This window comes from Periplaneta americana, chromosome 4, assembly GCF_040183065.1.
Source record: "Periplaneta americana isolate PAMFEO1 chromosome 4, P.americana_PAMFEO1_priV1, whole genome shotgun sequence".
NCBI lineage: Eukaryota > Metazoa > Arthropoda > Insecta > Blattodea > Blattidae > Periplaneta > Periplaneta americana.
In genome coordinates this window covers 18833974-18855836 of record NC_091120.1, presented here as the reverse complement: position 1 = coordinate 18855836, position 21863 = coordinate 18833974, and the positions used below count along the sequence as shown (strand labels likewise).

Sequence of the window (21863 nt, the reverse complement as noted above, 5' to 3'; positions counted from 1 at the left end):
TAATAATAATAATAATAATAATAATAATATATGACTATTTTATATATTTGCCTCATTAAGGGTTTTTCAATACGTTCATCTATAGAATTATTGAATTAAAACGTATTATGTCCAATACGTTTTCCTTCAGTTTGAATAACACAATTGATAAGTCATTTCATTTTTTCAAGTCCTCAAAAGTACGCCTCAAGCATAATCACTTCACATTTTTCACTTTGTAAAAAATTACCCAGATTACGAGTAATCAGTTTTTCGTTCTTCCTGTAAAATTATGTTTTTGATATGCAGTAGAACTTGGTTATAACGACATCCAAGAGACCTTAAACATTATGTTGTTATAAACGAGTGTGGTAGTAACCGAGATTAGTATTATCAGACTAGTGAGGTGGAAAATGAAAATAACAAACTTAATTAGGCTCATTTTAGATTTATGTATTCACTTTTAAGCCTACTATGAACATAATAAAATGCACGTACAATTATAAATACAATATTCTGTATTAAAACAGTTTGTTCCGTACTCACTAAACTTCTTTACTTAGGAGTCAAGTAATCAGTCATTTTACTCTGTTATCTCCTACTTGCCGAATACATACTTTCTAAATTACGTTCTACGAGTATGTTCATAGTTTCAGTTACAATTTCACTGCTCCCTTCTCTAGCTTTGATCCATTCTGTTCAAATGCAGCAACAATTTTATCCTTGCTCTTCCAAATCGTTTGGATTGTGAAATTAACTAGGCCAAACTCACGACATACGTCAGCATTTTTAATTACATTCTCAATATGATGAATCACTTTAACTTTTTCTTCCAATGTTAAAACTCTTCTTTTAGTGGCCATACTGCGATAAAATGCGTCCATTTAGTGAAACTTTCTATCGAAATTGATCGCAAGCAGCTACCGTTAATACCACATGAATTCGGGCGGGTTACAATGGGGTGGGGAATCTGCCTGCGTTTCAGGGGTCTATGGCAGAAGGGGACAGTAAATTATTTTGTGCGAGATCGTGCGTATTTGCTTGCTTTCCGCACAAAACCAATACGCGGTAAGTGTGAAATACCACATTCAGTATTCCCAACGTAACACACATAACAATTTCCCTCTTCTTACTGCTTAAGCGCCATATTCATTTTACTGCTTAAGGCTTTTAACATATTATTTTTAGAGACGTTTAACATAGTAATAATTATAAATTGGAAACTTGCCACTGCAATTTCACCTGAATTGCACTGTTAATTATTGTTTTTAAATATTTGCAAAAATTAAGTAAACTCTACAACACCACAAAAGTTACTGCATTTGTAATGCAAGTAACATTAAGGAAGCCGTGAAAAAATCAACAAGATTCCAGATGCCGATGTTATTACTGCAATATGTTATATAAATAATATTGTTAAAGTATTAAATCATTACATAACCTTACCGTTTGCTTTAAGTTCACATTTATAGACTGGGGAAAAAAAAAGACAGACGTATATCACGGCCTGCTGGAATATAGTAAACACAGAAAACATTTTATAGCAACAATGTTGAAGATAGATATTTCAGTTTTTAAAAGTTGCCGTCATTGAACAGAAACCAAGATGGAGATTTCATTGCAACTACTTATAAATTCGTCTTTCAGGTATGTAATAAACGATCTTCGCACAAAATAATATACGATACACGAGCGGTATGTTAGTTTTCATGTTCTCGGAAATTAAAAAAGCTCAACTACGTTTCGCTTTTTCAATCTTTTCCTCGAACATGAAAACATCAACATACCGCTCTTGTAACGCATATTACTCGTACTATTCCAGGTTACCAGATTTCAACAAAGTATTTCTTAAAATACTTTGGGTCTTAGAAAATTGTATTCCAAACCGAGGTTGGAAATGACGTTATATGCGAGGTAGACGCATATGTGTTTGTTGTATTAAGCAAGGTAGAAAAGCATATGTCTTAAGGGGAATTAGTTGGGACCACAGAATATTTGGCGTTATAGGCGAGGTGTCGCACAAAACGAGGTCGCTATAACCAAGTTCTACTGTAATATGATTTGAAACGAAGCTCCTCATATATTCTTATAGTTCTACAAGAGTACTACTTCTTCTCTCAGTTCTACAGTAATACGTCTTCCCATACACGCTCCTAGTTCTGCGGTAGTAGCTATGCTTTGTAGCAGTTGGTTCCGCGTCCATTGTTGCCCCGCTCGAGCTCTGACGTGGTCGCGGCTGTAGTGGGGATATGTTCTCGCGCCGTCGCTGGTCCAGCAGCTCGCTAGGCTCGGACGGCCGCTCGCTCAGTGTCGCGTGGTCCGTGGGGGCGTGCGCTCGCGTCCTCAGTGCCAGGACAGGTTGACACACCGGCGAACACTTGTTGTGCTCCGCGGGTGCCAGGATATAAAACGTGTGAATCGCAAGTGTTGAGCTTCTATGAGTGAAGAATGATATTTCCACTTCGCTTAACCGATGTATTGTGACACAAATGTCTGCAATTTTTACAGACATTTTAGGCACGAAATAATTACGATAGAATTGAGACCACCAAGCTGAGCCAGCGTCTGAAAGGTACGGTGGTTTGGGTATCTTCTGCTCTTGTAATTGTCAATAGTTCGTGCGTTTACTTCAGTCGTGGCTGCAGGTGATCTCATTGCTAGTATTGTGGCGTTTCAAGACGTGGTGATCGTTTTCTTCTTCTGAACGGGAGAAGAAATCACTAGTTCGTAGCGTTCCAGACAAGTAAATATAATTAATGTAGTTAGAAATTAAAAACTCGGAAAATTATTTTACTTAATGTAGGCACGAAATAGTTACTATAGAATTGAGACCACCAGCTGAGCCAGCGTCGGAAAGGTACGGTGGTTTGGGTATCTTCTGCTCTGGTAAATGTCAATAGTTCGTGCGTTTACTTCAGTCGTGACTGCAGGTGATATCTCATTGCTAGTATTGTGGCGTTTCAAGACGTGGTGATCGTTTTCTTCTTCTGAACGGGATAAGAAATCACTAGTTCGTAGCGTTCCAGACAAGTAAATATAATTAATGTAGCTAGAAATTAAAAACTCGAAAAATTATTTTACTTAATGTAGGCACGAAATAATTACTATAGAATTGAGACCACCAAGCTGAGCCAGCGTCTGAAAGGTACGGTGGTTTGGGTATCTTCTGTTCTGGAAATTGCCAATAGTTCGTGCGTTTACTTCAGTCGTGACTGCAGTTGACATCTCATTGCTAGTATTGTGGCGTTTCAAGACGTGGTAATCGTTTTCTTCTGAACGGGAGAAGAAATCACTAGTTCGTAGCGTTCCAGACAAGTAAATATAATTAATGTAGTTAGAAATTAAAAGCTCTGAAAATTATTTTAATGTAAAAAAAGATATTAGTTCTGCTTTCGGAGCAGAGGCATACTTTTTTTATTGACATGTATATGCGGCTTCACATTTAACCCTTAAATTGGCAAAACTTCATTTCTCACACTAGTTTATTAAACCGTGTCGGACCGTAAAGAAAACAACTATAGTAATGTACATATTTTATATGTCGTGCAATATTATAGTATTGTGAAATTTTAATTTTCCTACAATTTTTTTTTCTATTCTATTAAACCTAGTGGCTTGTGCAGCAAATGCTGCAAACTAAGTCCAATAGACGTTCATATAAAAATTTTTCAGATTTATTTTTATTGAAGAATACCACACATTTTGAAAGTTATTGGTTTCCATAATTATGAAACATACTTTCCCTGTATTTTTTTTTTTGCGAAATACTTTTTCTTGAACCTATCCACTTTCAGTTTTTGAGTTTCAACGCGAAAACGCAAGTAACAATGTCAGGACGATCAGTGGGTTTTTTCATGTGGGAGTAAAGCAATAGCTATTTCAGGTCATATTGTAGGCGAAAGTTTAAAAAAAATATCATGTTTGCTATGCTTTCGAACAATAGACATAGCATCTTGGTATAGCTGCTACATGTAGAGGTTGAAATGTAGAAGGTAAAATCATTTTATCCTGCTAAGAGATCTTGCTGAAATGATCGGGAGACTACATAATTTTCTAGATCTCTTATTTTATCAATAAGTAATACCTTTTGGTCTTTCCTTAGGAACTGTAATTTTTACAATCTCTCCAGCCAATACTGAAGAGAATGACGCATATAAGTGACCGCCATTAAGTATATGAAAAAGACCCAACCCCACTTGATTAATAAGTATAACAATATTTGATTTTTAATAACATTATTATTTTACGTAATTTTTGTAGTTTTATATATATCCGCCACTCAGTAAATTGTAGAAATGAAGATCTAAATTAACATATTCTCTAGACATACTTATATAACTCCAAAACGTTTCACTTTCATATCATCAATATAGCATTAATATTATGTATAATTGATGAAAAATAGACGGATCATGGCATTAACTATAATAATATTTAATTTCTAATGGTAATAATTTCATCAAATCACCTCAAGTTTTGTACATTTTAATATCCAATACATAGCTGTACTCACAAAATTACACACCGCAGGATCAGACCTGTAAATTATTTTTAATAAGTCGTAAAGCTTTTAATAACCAATTGAATTTGAGCTCTAAATATGTCGGCAATCCTGCAGGTCATGGCCTTCGTGTAATAGCCTATTGTTTATTGTAGTGTGTGTTTTGTTTTATTCTGAAATTCAATTAGTTCTCAAAACTGACGAAAGATGGATTTTGGAAAATAGGAAAATTATGTAAGAAAACTAACGCTGCATTGAAAGTTACTATTTTTCTGAAAATCCTTGGATGCCAAGCTTTAAAATGCCGGGACATTAATTAAAATTCGTTCAGCCGTTTTCCCGTAATTTACATTACCAGTTCAAATTATATAATATAGAGCTAGAAATTAAAAACTCTGAAAATTATTTTACTTAATGTAAAAAAGATACTAGTTCTGCTTTCGGAGCAGGGACATACTTTTCGTATTTAATCCCTAAATTGGCAAAACTTCATTTCTCACACTAGTTTATTAAACCGTGTCGGACCGTAAAGAAAAACAACTATCATAATGTCCATATTTTATATGTTGTGCAATATTATAGTATTGTGAAATTTTTTATTTTCCTACCAATTTTTTTCTATTGTTCTATTAAAATTATAGCATATAACCTATTAACCTGTCGTATCCTATAGGATACTGACTTTGCCAATTTAAGGGTTGATAGGTTAATATCTCGAGAGTGATATTCCCAGGAGATGTTCGCATTTCGTGGCCAAGATCGAGAAAAGTTAAAATGTGATCTCAAATGTTCAACTGTTAAAAGTGAAACATGTTTACTTCCCACAGGAATGATACATGACACAAATACATTTTATTTCTGTGTATTATATGCAATGAAATAATTTACGTTTAGAACCCTTTCTGAGTACTATACCTTACAAACAGACCGCCAACAGGAGCCTTCTACAGAACGGTACGACGATCAGCTGTTGTCTCTGTTCTGTCAATATTTGGAGCCATTCCAAAATCTAAAGCCTTCCTACAAAGTACAACTTAGAGTCGTGGTTGTTGGTTGCTTATTGCATTGTACGTAATTGTTTTGACGTTTGAAGACAAACGAGATGACATTTTCTATTTCTGAGCGACAAAACACACCGCCGTTTCTCGATATCCTTTCGTCGGAGATATAACTTTTTAAGAAGTTAATAATGCGGAAAATTATTTCTACGGAGTATAAAAAGTTTGTTGTATCAGTTGAATTTGAAACTTGCTCAGTTCTGTGTGTTTGTTATTCGCGCAGAACGAGTTTCTTTATCACAGCATGTAAGGGTGAGTTTATCAAAGATATGTTGCTTTGAAAGTTCATGAAATGGAAAGCTATATGCCCGGTACTAATGCAGTTACGGTTTCCGCAAAAAAAAAAAAGTACCTTATCTCTCATGAGAATTGATAAGTATGGAAACAAATGTTTATCTTCTTGTGGTTGTTAAACAGGACGGAGAAAGTTCTTGTGTAAAATTTAGATGTTTTAAAATAACAGTTATTAAAATATATGCCTTATTATCTATTAATATAAAATTAATAATAAATATTACGATTATATATCCACCGCTATGGAATAACGGTTAGTATGCCTGACCGTGAAACGAGCAGGCCCGGGTTCAAATCCTGGTCGGAGCAATGCACCTGGTTGAGTTTTCTTCCAGCGTTTTCCCTCAACCAATTAAAAGCAAATGCTGGACTCAGGACTCATTTCGCATTATTACCTTCATATCATTCAGACCCTAGATAGCCACAGCAGTTGATAAAGCGTCGTAAAATAACCCACTAAAATTATGATTTTATATCAGAACTAGTCGTACCCGTGCGCTGCGCTGCACCCATTAGAAATAGATATAAAGTAATTACATAATTAAAATAGGACGTTTGATCAGGGAACATTCGTGTTTGATAGAAGGATAAATCTTTTATTATGTTACTTAATTCAAATTGTATTAAAAAAAATTAAAATGCGATCATTTTGATCCAGTCATAAATATTATTTTAGAAAATACAGGAAACGAATGCCTATCAAGTTTTCTGTGCATAAGAAGCTATTTTAATCTTACCTGTCCTTGATTCACTCAGAACTTACTGTAATAACATTATAGCATTATGTCCATCTAGAGAAACTATACTTTCCAATGGTGAATTAATAATTAATTATACAAATCGGTTAATTTAGCTTCCGATATTACTTCATACAAACACAGAAACATTCTCTTTAGGCTACCGTATGTTTCATAGCTTTCGATTGTTTTTGTTCAAGGTTCCTTATAGACGAAGTCATTTGTTTTTTATTTCAGTGCACAGCCTTAGATGGCGTTGTTATTGTAATTTTGAAACACATTTATCTCATTAAATATCAGTCCTATCAAAATTTTGCATGGAATAAAACTTATCGGAAATTATTTTTAAAGAAACCTTTGTTATGTAACATTGTTCATTAAAATTAATAATAAGGGAGATATTTCGATTTATTTAATTCAAGTCCTCTTATAACCCCCCTTTTAAATAAAATATTATGAATGCCATATAGCCTAAATTCTAAGTTACAACGAACTTAATTTATATTCCAATTTTCATATAAATCGGTTCAGCCATTTTCACGTGAAAAGGTAACAAACATCCAGACAGACAGACAGACAGACAGACATACAAACAAACATTTCAAAAAAGCGATTTTCGGTTTCAGGGCGGTTAATTATATATGTTAGGACCAATTATTTTTGGAAAATCGAAAATTACCAGAAAAATTTCGGCTACAGATTTATTATTAGTATAGATTATTAATGTCATAGGAAAAATATCTTTATGCTCGACCATGCCGAAATGTAGTAATTATACACCTGGTAGCAGTCTTTTAATGCATGTCATTAAAGTACACCTATTCATTAAAGTTCAGGTTTTCGATTATACTCGGATATGCAATCGAAAGACAACGAGGGAAACGTCACGAAGGCTGGAAATCCAATACTGTCGCAGAAGGTTATGTTCTGTTACTATAATAATTAGCGTTAATTGTAAATAATATTCAAATAAATTCAATTTGTCATTTCGTTTTTCAATGTCGAATTCAATTTCAAGGTTATGTCAAGATTAATTTTTATCTTACTATCTAGATTATATCAAGGTCATCGACATTCGTTTCCCGGAAAAAATCAATACTTTCGCGTCTGCACACATCTCACAATTTATGAGGTAGATATTGCACTCACTCACATAACAATAACATGAATACTTATGATTCATTTCAAGTTAGAAGTCCACACCTGTGGAGTAACGGTCAGCGCGTCTGGCCGCGAAACCAGGTGGCCCGGGTTCGATTCCCGGTCGGGGCAAGTTACCTGGTTGAGGTTTTTTCCGGGGTTTTCCCTCAAAACAAGATGAGCAAATGCTGGGTAACTTTCGGTGCTGGACCCCGGACTCATTTCACCGGCATTATCACCTTCATCTCATTCAGACGCTAAATAACCTAAGCTGTTGATAAAGCGTCGTAAAATAACCTACTAAAATAAATAAATTTCAAGTTAGAAATATGGTCGAGCATAAAAAGTCGTATGAAACTTGCCTATAATGGTAATTAAGACGCTCGTATGAAAATTATGAAACTCGCTTGCGCTCGTTTCATAAGCATCCTCGCGTCTTAATTACTACCATTATAGGCTCGTTGCATAATATACTATTCTTTTAACTTACAAAGACTGAAATACTTTTACAGTTTTTAAATATATCTGAAATAAGCGTTTACTGTCAATAAATTTAGAAAACAGAAGTGATTTTACTTTCATTTATAATTGGTTTGTTGATACCAAAATTTGAGACATTTATATATAAGTATAACCTTCCCCCGTTTTAACATTACATTTAGCCTACCAATATTGATGAGCTTTCTTGAGTCTCCTAGAATCAAACTATTGGCTACTTTATCCAGAAATATGATTTTTCAGGAAATACGAAAAATAGTGTAGGTTAGACTCCAAACGGTGATGTTACTGCTAAAGTTAATGCATATAAAGTGTAGTTTGACTTCAAATAGCAGTTTATAATAATAATAATAATAATCATAATAATAATAATAATAATAATAATAATGGTTTATTTTAACTGGCAGAGTTAAGGCCATTCGGCCTTCTCTTCCACTCAACCAGTGCGATACAAAAATACAAAATTACTATATTGCTAAGGAGCAAAACATAATACAATACAATACAATACATAACAATTCTTTTACCTTCCCAACACTCCAATGAAATAATTATGTCCTAATAATAACATTAATAATAATAATCATACCTAAATATAATTAAATCATTAAACTCGATTATGATTATAATTACAACTTCAATTTGTCTGCGTCAGTAAGAAATTGTTTAGCTTTGTCTTCAAGGTAGTTATTGTCTGGCAGCCCCTAATCTTCTGAGGTAGAGAATTCCATTCACGAGGGACGGATACAGTGAAAGAGGATGAATAGTGGGATGTTCTATGGGGAGGAATTGCTAGGATTTGGCTCTCTTGTGACCTGGTGTTTAGATTGTGATTCAGGATTAGTAGTTAAACCGGGAACGAAGATAATTTGGAGTAGAAGTGTGGAGAACTCGAAACAGAAGAGAAAGCGAATGAAGTGATCTACGGTTATTGAGTCGCAGCCAGGATAAATATCTGAACGAAGGTGTAATATGGTCAAATTTGTGAGCATTGCTAATGAATCTGACACACATATTGTGCACACGCTGTAGCTTGTTCGAAAGTTCAGTTGTCAAATCTGTAAGTATTATGTCGCAATAGTCAAACAGTGGTAATACGAGGGTTTGCACTAAAGTCTGTTTTAATTTTGGCGGGAGGAATTTTCTGAACGGGTTAAGAGAATGCATGATACACAGCGTATTCCGAATCTCACCGGTCCGATGGCATCAATGACATCACGTTGCAGCCAAATAAGGAATAAAAGTGCTGGAAGGATCGATGGCTGTCATGGCGACTGTACAAGTTGTTGTCTGTGCTACGCTAGCAAAATTTTGCGAAATTTTCGTACTCCCATATCGTTCAAAGAAAATATAGCATACACAATTTATTTCTTGAACCGGTAGTAATAACTGGTCCGTTGACATGTTCGCTCATAAGCCATTAACATATTGTTTTTACGTTGTGCTCATTACAAACAATACATCAGAACTAAAGCAGAACACACTGCCATGACACAACAGTGCACGATGTTATTCGTCTGCTAATTCCCGCCCTATACAAGAACCAATCAGATTCACTGATGGCGGCTGATGGAGACTGCCACCTCCTCTGCAAGTTGATGGCACCGGTGGAGCATCAATGACGTCATCGGTGGAATTCGGAACACCGTGATGCCATCGGATTGCTCACCGGTAAAATTCGGAATACGCTCATAGCATACTCTCTTGGACATTTCCTTTATTTGACATTCCCTGATAAATTCTGCACTGAAATAGGCCTATATCTTAAAGCCATTTTAATAGTTTTAGAAACAGTACACAATTCGATTCTAGGCGACTCGTTTTTACTCGGAATATTAAAGCATTAATTTGTAGTTTTAAAGAAGCCATATCAGGGAACATTACAAATAGTTTTTATTAAAAATGACACTTAATAAATCCGTAGTTCATGGTTCTTAATCACAGTCTGATAAACAAACAAATCATTGGAATTTTATTTTTTTTTATTTTTTTTTTTAATTTTGACCGGCCAGAGGCCGTTTACCAAAGTTATCTTTGTTTTTCTGTTTCGTTTTCACTTGTTTTCCTTTGTTTTACTTACACCAATACAAACACAAACACAACACCCATGCCCGAGGCGGGACTCGAACCCACAACCCTTCGGACCAATAAATTGAAGCCGAACAAAACAGTGGAAACATAGAGTGGAGAGGTTCATAAATTTGCCGTCCATTCTGTTACGAAATATACCGAGACAAATATAAAAACCGAGTAGAGAAATTCAAACGTCCCACGTTCTTTCCGCCAACACAAACAGACAAGGGATCTGTGTCCGTTTCCAGAACATAACATCTCAAATGTTTTGCTCCACTAACGAATTAATTTCTGGCTCTGATTGACGGTCGAGATGTATCGATCGATAAAAACGTCGTAAACCTTAAAGAACAGTATTTAAATTAGCTAGGTGTTCGACTTCGTGTTCTTGAAGCCATGTATTCTGTTAAGTGTTCAAAGATCAAGTTAAGTGTTTTATCTGGAAGTATTTTGATGGATTATAAGAGCTCCGCCTTCATGTTTTTATGAGTCAGACCCTAACTCCTATCTACATCTGTCGGGAGCAGAGGCATTCGAACAAAATGAAAGAAGTACTCTCTAGAAATTTTTTCTTCTTTTTCTATAACGTCTTGAAGAAAATTCGTCAAGTTTTTTTTGTGGGTGGAGGAGAAAAGAGACAATTCGAAAAAAAGTCTCTGAGAAGAAGGAAGTTTTTCTTCATACGGTCTGGAACAGATTTCGTGAACGGGGGCTGCCGTTTGACTTCTTACTACTTTTTTCATCTCTTGTGACAGATATAAAATGCTTGTAAAAGTGGAATAAAGTCGCTAAGGTGGCTCATTAGTTTTCTTCGAACTTTTCTAAGCATAGGTAATTTTACACGAGAAATTTAGAATCAGATGACAGTCAGAAAAAAGGCTACCGTGGTGTGTAATGAAAGTATTGGTTATTGTGTTCATTCGTGTAGTATAAAACCATGAACAGTGGACAGAAACTGTGAGCGAGCGTGGAATAATACAGTTAAAAGTGATAGAAAAACGTCATAGCATTCTTGGAAACGTACTAGATTCCACTCTAATTTACGCCAGTAAATGCATTTAAAAAGACATGTAATTGTAGAACAGCGTAACAACTCATCTGTGGCACGTAAAACTCAACCAAGATTTGATTACAGACTGAACGAGTGCAATTCTTGTGTTGCTGCTGTATTTTGCTTTTTGCAGGCATAGCGCTTTGTACTATAAATAATATTCAATGTTATGTCTCGTGACCAGAATATTGATTGTACGAAATGGAAATATAAAAATTGGACATTTATCTTTTAAAGAGGTGGAAAAATTCAAATATCTTGGAGCAACAGTAACAAATATAAATGACACTCGGGAGGAAATTAAACGCAGAATAAATATGGGAAATGCGTGTTATTATTCGGTTGAGAAGCTTTTGTCATCTAGTCTGCTGTCAAAAAATCTGAAAGTTAGAATTTATAAAACAGTTATATTACCGGTTGTTCTGTATGGTTGTGAAACTTGGACTCTCACTCTGAGAGAGGAACAGAGATTAAGGGTGTTTGAGAATAAGATGCTTAGGAAAATATTTGGGACTAAGAGGGATGAAGTTACAGGAGAATGGAGAAAGTTACACAACACAGAACTGCACGCTTTGTATTCTTCACCTGACATAATTAGGAACATTAAATCCAGACGTTTGAGATGGGCAGGGCATGTAGCACGTATGGGTGAATCCAGAAATGCATATAGAGTATTAGTTGGGAGGCAGAAGGGAAAAGACCTTTAGGGAGGTCGAGACGTAGATGGGATGATAATATTAAAATGTATTTGAAGGAGGTGGGATATGATGATAGAGACTGGATTAATCTTGCACATGATAGGGACCGATGGCGGGCTTATGTGAGAGCGGCAATGAACCTGCGGGTTCCTTAAAAGCTATTTGTAAGTAAGTTAGTTATGCTTCCTCTTACATAACACCTTGCTCTCCGACCTAAAAATTTACCGACAGTAGACCTGCATTGCCTCTTGAAATAAATGGTTTCGCGAACAACATTTGAATACAGTTGTTGTTTAGTCAACTGTATGAATTTCGTGACACCAATAAGACATCACTCATGAGGCAACTAAGCCAGCAGATAATGGGGTAGGATAGCCAGCTTCTTTCCCTCTACATTGCATACATAGCTAACTAGTAACATATTACACTAATCAGACTTCAGGTGTAGGGTAAAGGTTGGTAATATTGTGATACTAATAATACTATGATAGTTATTTTTGAGAATTTTTTACAATTTTACTGAGCGAGAGAGGGACTGGATTTGTGCAGAAACTTGTCCACGAACATTCCCTTAATACGTTGACGCAAAAAACCGATCTTTCTCTCGTCAGTTTCATTTCGCATAACGGGAGGTGTGCTGACACGAAAACTAATAATTTGTAAGCTCTCTCCTGACCTGAACAACCTAACACCCCTTTTATGCTAGGATGGACTTTTTCAAACGAACTTCGGCCCCAGAAATTAGGTAAAATCTTTTTCTCTCCCCTTCTAAGACCAATGAGGATCGAACTTGCCAGACCAGTCTTTGTCTGTAAGAGTAAAAACTGGCATTTTTCTGGCTTCTTGGGAATTTTCTCATTTTTAGTGCCGGATTTTTACTTTAAATATGTGAAAAATATAAAAAGGTCATTTTTAGGCACAAACATAGTTTTCACTCATTTGTAGAACATTTTAGACCCTATAGAATTTTTATAGGGGGAGTCTGTGTACATGAAACGTAGAGATATCTGAATAACATAGTCTAACAGGTAGAAAAAAAATAGGCAAGGAACTAGAAATCCGTTCCCTAGATATAACATTATAACCTATTTGAAACTTATATTATAAAAACTGAAAATTACCTTTTAGATAGTTGAGTCTGGATCATCTCAAATCTAACAGTTGGATCCAGTACAAAGCCTTTACTATTAGTCTTGTCTAGAGCCACAATGTCCGCTCTTCTAATTCCGCCGCCTTCAGACGCAACGCAGTGCACCTCTTCATAGACCTCAAAGGAAAAAATTATGGTTTATTTAACGACGCTCGCAACTGCCGAGGTTATATCAGCGTCGCCTGTGTGCCGTAATTTTGTCCCGCAGGAGTTCTTTTACATACCACTAAATCTAGTGACATAAGCCTGTCGCATTTAAGCACACCTAAATGACATCGACCTGGGGCGGGATCGAACCCGCAACCTCGGGCACAGAAGGCAAGCGCTATACCAACTGCGCGACTCAGGGCGACACCTCAAAGGATCTTTTTCTAAGGGCCTGTGCTATTAGTTTTCATATGTTATGATGGCTTGAATTTCTCAGGAGTTCTCCATTTTGGCAGGACCCTAGGACGTGTACTAAGGTTTCAACCTCGTTACAGTATCTGTATTGGAAACCGTGAAAAGTTACAAAATTATTATCATTATTAGTAGTTATACTTTCAATGAACACTTCACTCTCTTACCTTGATCATACTATTAGCGATTTCAGGTCCAATCTGTAATCAAATTTTGGTCGTGTTATACGGGCTTTTGCGATAGAGAATATGGGCTACTCATGAATTCTTGTATATTTTAGCCGAGTTATATAATATCAAATGAATGTTTTGTTATATTTCCGTCATTCACTTATCATATAATTTCATAGAGTGAAACTCTTTATTTTACATATTTTACAATTTGTATGAACGTTTTCGTCGCTATTATGGCATCATCAGATACATGTAATTTTCAATATGTTAACCTCATTTGTATGGCATTTGACTGTAAGTGGAACTGTTAATAAGTATTAAAGGTGAATGTTAAAAGACTTAAATTAAGTTAACAAATTAAAAACATTGTAAAAAACACACTAAGAGCCTTCGCTTAATAGTGAAGCCAACATTTTTGTGTTATATATTCATAATTAAAATTGTGTGCAATATTGTTGTATAAATCATTAACTTCATATGTGAGTGAAAACTCGTTAAAATTTTTTGTTTGTATAATGGAGAACACTTTGCATTTTACTGTATATAGGCTAAACTATATTACATGCCTTACCTATAATCATTAATTAATATTTGTATTGTTTACGTATTTAAGTGATGTGAAGTTGTTTTAATTTAATATAAAAAAAAAATAGTATACAGGGTCATTCACGAGGATTTACCGTCCTTTACGGAGCTTATTTCTGAAGACATTTTGAGTAAAAAATGTCATATAAACATAGTTCCTATTTTCAGTATTTTCAGAGCTACACTAATTTAAAGTTGTTTGTAAAATACGTTTGTGCGAGATCGTGCGTATTTGCTTGTTTTCCGCACAGAACCAATACGCGGTAAGTGTGAAATACCACATTCAGTATTCCCAACGTAACACACATAACAATTTCCCTCTTCTTACCGCTTAAGCACGACATTCATTTTACTGCTTTAGGCTTATAACATATTATTTTTAGAGACGTTTAACATAGTAATAATTATAAATTGGAAACTTACCACTGCAATTTCACCTAAATTGCAATGTTAATTATTGTTTTTAAATATTTGCAAAAATTAAGTAAAGCCTACTACTCCACGAAATTTATTGCATTCCTGATGCAAGTAACATTAAGGAAGCCGTGAAAAAATCAACAAGATTCCAGATACCGATGTTATTACTGCAATATGTTATATAAATAATATTGTTAAAATATTAAAATGAAAAATAAATCATTACATAACCTTACCGTTTGTTTTAAGTTCGCATTTATAGACTGGGGGGGAAAAAAGACAGACGTATATCACTGCCTGCTGGAGTATAGTAAACACAGAAAACATTTTATAGCAACAATGTTGAAGAAAGATATTTTGGTTTTCCGAAGTTGCCGTCGTTAAACAGAAACCAAGATGGAGATTTCATTGCAACTAATTAGAAATTCCTCTTTCAGGTATGTAATAAACGATCTTCGCACAAAATAATGCACGATACACGAGCGGTATGTTTGTTTTCATGTTCTCGGAAATTAAAAAAGCCCAACTACGTTTCGCTTTTTCAATCTTTTCCTCGACCATGAAAACGTCAACATACCGCTCTTGTAACGTATATTACTATTTTTCTTTAGTTTGAAGATAGAAGAAAAATACAAACAGAGAATGAATCACTCAGAAGTATCATTTCTTTAATTGGCAAGTATTATGAAGCTAAAAATGTGTTGTGAACTCCTTAGTTTCTTCGTACAGACATCTTTTTCTATTTTTAATTAGAAACTTGCATTATTCTTGCGCACTTATCACAACAATTATTACAAATCACACCACTTCCACCGACTTAATTATTTGCAGTTCAATTTACAGTCTTGGAGAGTTTACAACACATTTTAAAAATGTCGCCGTCCGCTTGAGTACACTTGGCCGCACGCTTGTGAACGGCACTCGTCGCTCTACGTAACTGCATACGGCTATCTTTGATTTCCGTAGCGCTCGAGCTGGCTGCTGACTGCACGCTGACCAAGATCACGCGTTCACAGCAATGCGTTCCAATAACGAAACGTAACTCTGTAAATATTGAGAATAGGACCCATGTTTATATGACATTTTTTGCTCAGAATGTCTTCGGAAATAAACTCCGTAAAGGACTGAAAATCCTCGTGAATCACTCTATATGTAGCTGCTCTCATATTCCAGTCTTGTATAATATTTCGACAATACTTCCACATTTTTAGCTTCATAATACTTGCCAATTAAAGTAATGATACTTCTGAATGGTTCATTCTCTGTTTGTATTTTTCTTTTACCTTCAGACTAAAGAAAAAACGTATTTTACAAACAACTTCAAATTAGTGTAACTCTGAAAATACTGGGATTAGGAACTATGTTTATACGACATTTTTTGCTCCAAGTTTCTTCAGAAATAAGCTCCGTAAAGGACTGTAAATCCTCGTGAATCACCCTGTATACCGAAATTGTATACATTAAATGAAAACTTCACATAACTTAAATGCGTAAACAATATAAACATTAATTAATGATTATAGGTAAGGCATGTAATATAGTTTATATACAGTAAAATGCAAAGTGTTCTGCATTGTACAGGGACATCATTTTATTTTTACTTCAATTTTTATTGTACCTGAGTTTTTGAATGTACTTCACTCCCACCCCTTCTACTAAGGAAGTTCCAACTCCACACAGAACCAAGACCGCAGATAGTAAGCAGTACTGAGTTACTGAGTATAGTACGTTCCAGAAATATGTTCGCGTTTTCCAGTGACGATAGAGCTTTCAATATTGAATCATATTTTCGCACAGGTACTGTCCGTTTGCCTACGTCGCATCCCGATTTCCCCCACCTGCTTCTGCTCGCCCCTCTGTAAAAGCTGGGCTGTCTTAGCTCTTTTATGAAAACATTAATTTCTCTTAGGAATTGGACGTTTACGTAATATTATACAGCTGTTTAATTTAACTTAAATAAAAGGGTCTCGTTAAGTAATTAACTGTCACGTGATTTCCTCCCTTTCTACAATCCTTCCTGCGGCACAACCGCTTGGACGGACAGTAGATAGCATGTCTCAGTAATTTTATATTTTCGGGTCGGGCAGAAGTGAAGATTGAATTCACAGTACGTAGAGTAGGTACAGAATCATTTCAACATGAGTTACTAGTACGAAGGACGAAACTGGCAATTGGAATTAGATGCAATAGTCTATATTGCGATAATATGCACAAAAGAACTGAAGCCTGTATCGAAATGAACGGCCACCATTTTCAAAATTGTGTTTAGATATTCATATTATGATTATTTTTCAATTTAACTTCTTTCTCTATATTGTACGCTAATGTGCTGTAGACAGTATACACCGCATAATGAATACGTTCGCATGGATAACTCACTTCGTGAGTAAAAACACTTATTCTTAATACAGTACTGTACTTTGATTAAAGAAAGACCTAATGAAAATTATCAAAATCAAAATCGCGATATTTCCTAGTTTACGTAAATGGATGAACTACTTTTCTTCCATCCTATACCTGGTAGAGTGATTTGTGTTTTACGCCAGTATCATCGAACTCCAGTTTTGGAGGGGGGAGCAAGCGGTGTTTCCGGTTCTCTAAAGGTATAGACAGGTTAATATTAAAAATGTTAGTAAAAATAAAATGATGTACCTGTACAAACAAAAAATTATACACTCACATATAACCATATAAAGGTAAAGGGAAAGGTATCCCCGTAACATGCCATGAAGGCACTTGGGGGGGGGGCATGGAGGTAGAGCCCTATGCTTTCCATGACCTCGGCACTAGAATGAGGTGGTGTGGTCGGCACCACGCTCTGACCGCCTTTTACCCCCGGAAAAGACCCGGTACTCAATTTTATAGGAGGCTGAGTGAACCTCGGGGCCGTATAAAGTTAATAATTTATACAACAATATTGCACACGATTTTAATTATGAACATACAATACAAAAATTTTGCTTTAGGCCTACTATTAAGTGAAGGCTCGTAGTGTGTTTTTACAATGTTTTTTATTGTTTAACTTAAACCCTTACCGCATAGGACAGTCTTGCACACACCGGTTTTATATTCAAATAACTTAAGTAGTTCTGTCTTTCTCAACTGATGTCACATATGGTCAAATCCAGTTATTGACAGTGTGCCATATCTGTCCCAGTATCCAGTTTCAAATATTATACGCTTATATTGTAAGTTATATGGATATAAAACCGGTATGTGCCATATCTGTCCCAGAATGCAGTAAGGGGTTGATTTAAGTCTTTTATGCTCGACCATGCCGAAATGTAGTAATTATACACCTGGTAGCAGACCTTTAATGCATGTCATTAAAGTACACCTACTCATTAAAGGTCAAGTCTTTCAGCCAATGACGACTCAGGTTACAACTGTTCAGCCAATGATAGGTCAGCTTTCTACCGTTATAAAACCGCAAGTATCGATTATTCTCGGATATGGAATCGAAAGAGAATTAGCGAAAAGTCACGGAGGCTGGAAATCCAATACTGTCGCAGAAGGTTATGTTCTGTTACTATAATAATTAGCGTTAATTGTAAATAATATTCAAATAAATTCAGTTTGTCATCTCGTTTTTCAATGTCTAATTGAATTTTAATGATATCTCTGTAGGTTCTTATGGCCTAACAAGGTCAATGTGAACATCTGTTCCTCGGAAAAAATCAATACTTTCGCGTCTGCGCACATCTCACAACATACGGGACATTGGTCTAGGTCAGATACAAAGAAAATTAACAATATCAAGTTATAAATATGGTCGAGCATAAAAAGTCGTATGAAACTCGCCTATAATGGTAATTAAGAAGCTCGTATGAATATTATGAAACTCGCTTGCGCTCGTTTCATAAATATCCATACTCGCTTCTTAATTACCTTCATTATAGGCTCGTTGCATAATGTACTATTAACGTTCACCTTTAATATTGTATTAACAATTTCACTCTAGGGGCTATTATATTAAAGTCAAATCCACACAAATGAGGTTGCCATATAGAAAATTATATGTATCTGATGATGTGACGGAAACGTTCATACAAATTGTAAAATATGTGATATAAAGAGTTCCACTCTATGATATTATATAAGTCGATGACGGAAAATAACAAAACATTTATTTGATATTACTTAGAGACTTGTTTGAACATTCTTAAAATGAATTGCGAGTTATATAAGTTACTAAAATATTTTGTGATTTCTATAAAGGAAATGAGATGGCGTCAATACGACGAACACGTGTATTCCAAAGAGTTTCGGACAGCGCAGACATTTTGCCGGCACACAGAACAAGTGACAGTGACCTTAAGAGAGCAGAAGGGCGCGCAATGAACTGACTGCAGTGCGTGTGAGTCAGTTGACGGAATTTGACGGAATCACGTGCCCACCTGCAGAACCACGACGGTGACCATAGCGACCTCCTATGTTGAAGGACTCATTTCCTCGGCCCCGTCGCCCGCCCCGCTCAACAGCACCATTACGGCCGCCTACCTGTACCCCAACTTCTCGGGGGTCGAGGGGGTGGAGAACGGGAGCGCGGGGGGTGAGGTGCCAGTGTTCCCGGGGTACATCCGCGTCACGTCCATGGTGTTCTGCTTCGTGATCCTGGGCATCGGCGTGGTGGGGAACGTGATGGTGCCGATAGTGATCCTCAAGACCAAGGACATGCGCAACTCCACCAACATCTTCCTCATGAACCTGAGCGTCGCGGACCTCATGGTGCTGCTGGTCTGCACCCCCACCGTGCTCGTCGAGGTCAACAGCAAGCCGGAGACCTGGGTGCTGGGCGAGGAGATGTGTGAGTCACCGTCTTGTTTCTTAATGTACTTCCTGTAGCACGCTAGTGTACAACATTCATGTGTTTTGTTTTGTGTCGACTGGATTTCTAAGGCCCAATTGTATAAAACTCCCTGACTAAAGATCAACTTTGATCGAAGATCGAAAAGTGAACCGAGTTCAGACACTTCTTCTATTGTATAAAACTTTTCTGCGATCAAATTACCTTGGTTCAAATGCAATCTAAGTTCACGTGAAAAGGATTTGGCAACATCGCATAAACAGGTGAAATATATGATGCGCGGACCATGTTGTACAAGTTTATTCAGTGTTTCCAATCTAGCGACTTTAACTCTTTTTCAATAACAATTTCTTTTAACTTTTATATTGTTTAAATAGGGATTTAGCGAACTTTTTAGCACCCCATAGTGACAAAATTTAATCTTTCTTTGTTGATAATGAGAAATCTAGCGACTTTACAACTACTTTTTGGCGACTTTCCGTACACTCTGTTGGAGACACTGGTTTGTTTTGTGCAATGTAAATAATGGCGGACAATAACAAGGTTGACTTTTCTCCAAATTTTTATCATGTTATGGTGTTTGATACTGCTAAACACAATAAAACTTTATAAAACGACAAAATGAAAATTTATGAATGTACCTATCATATCCATTAATAATTAATGGTTGTTATAAACATAAAATAGTTATAGGTTATGTTATTTGATACTGCTGAACACGATAGAGCCTTATAAAATATAAGATTGTTTGTGTATTAAGGCAAGAAATTGAAAAAAAAAATATATATATATATATATATATAAATGTACCTACCATATCTATTAATATTAATAATAATGGTTATTCTATTTGCATAGTCTGCCACTCGTATATTTCAAACAGAAAAGAAATAACTGAACTTGGATCATCTAACTTAATCGGAGAAATTTCTTCAGTCAAAGTTGACTTTAGTTTGAGACAAATTAATCTCAGATTAGACTTTATACAACACAAAATTCCAAGTTCAGCTGAAACAAGGATCAATTTAACCTCTGATCTAAGATTAAATGGTTTATACAATCGGCCCTAAGTGTGATAATCTGAATATATGATGTGTTTATAATCAAACTATGCCTATCTAACCTATTGACTATAGGTATACCAAATTTTTATCTACTTCCGAGGAAAGAGTTGCTACGAAGAAAATCATATTAAAATAACTACTATAAATAATCATATAAAAGTATCTAGTTCCGAATAAAATATAACCTCAAATATTTGTTTAATTTTCATGTTTTATCTACAGTAATCTCACTAGATGTTTTGATTTATCTAGATGAAAATCAAAATTCGAGTGGGATTTAATTGACTGTTACACTATTAGAAGAAAGTATACAACGATTAGAAGAAATACAGTACTCTAATACAATAAAATATTGATTGACTTCGCCAATACGTTTGGACGGAGCCGCCATTTCAGTTGACTATCTATGCGGTAAACAAATGACGATCGCAAAGCATGTTTTATAGTATACCGTGAAGAATTTGCAGTTTGAAATGTTGGCAAACAAAGAAACAAATGGTAGGGAGATGCTGAAAACAGAAGAAAGTACATAAAGATTAGAAGAAATAAAGTAGGCTACTCTAATACAATAAAAAAAAAAGGTATGAATTGACTTACTAAAATTATATTTCACTAATGTTAGCTTCAACAAAACCTTTGAACGAAGCCGCCATTTCAGTTGACTATCTATGCGGTAAAAAATGACGATCGCAAAGCATGTTTTATAGTACCGTGAAGAATTTTCAGTTTGAAATTTTGGCAAACAAAGAAACAAATGGTGGAAGAAATAAAGTACTCTAATACAATAAAAGAGATATTAATTGACTTCATAAAATTATATTTCACTAATGTTAGCTTCACCAAAAAGTTTGAACGGAGCCGCCATTTTCAGTCGACTATCTATGCAGTAAACAAATGTCGATCGCAAAGCATGTTTTATAGTACCGTAAAGAATTTGCAGTTTGAAATGTTGGCAAACAAAGAAACAAATGCTAGGGAAGTGATAAGAAGAAACAAATGCTAAGGAAGTGATAAAAATAAACAAATGCTAGGGAAATGATAAAATTGTACGATAAACAGTCATGAGCAGTAGAACCCGGATGAGCAATAACTCTCTGGAGAAAATATCTCTCTCTTTAGAAGACGGGACAGGCCAGTAGGCCTAAGATTTATTAGTGCAAGAAGAAGGAAAATAAAAATTCTTTCTAAAACGTTACATTAATATCAATGTCATTAAGACGAAAAGTTTCCCACAAAATA

The 21863-nt window shown here is 35.4% G+C and overlaps 2 protein-coding genes across 3 annotated transcripts in view; both read left to right on the top strand.

Annotated features, from left to right (window-relative positions):
* The window catches only part of LOC138697559 (aspartate aminotransferase, cytoplasmic-like), a 355155-nt gene that overhangs the window by 318226 nt on the left and 15066 nt on the right, over positions 1-21863 (top strand). The gene's annotated exons all lie outside the window — the stretch shown is intronic.
* On the top strand, positions 2303-20619 carry LOC138698790 (neuropeptide Y receptor type 1-like). Its single transcript, XM_069825014.1, has 2 exons — positions 2303-2551; positions 18972-20619. Exon 2 carries the CDS (start codon positions 19347-19349, stop codon positions 19596-19598), a length of 252 nt encoding a protein of 83 aa, XP_069681115.1. The 5' UTR covers positions 2303-2551; positions 18972-19346; the 3' UTR covers positions 19599-20619.

Bases quoted from the DNA above. Each gene is read 5' to 3' on its own strand.
- LOC138698790 (XM_069825014.1), top strand. From the start codon at position 19,347: ATGGTGTTCTGCTTCGTGATCCTGGGCATCGGCGTGGTGGGGAACGTG.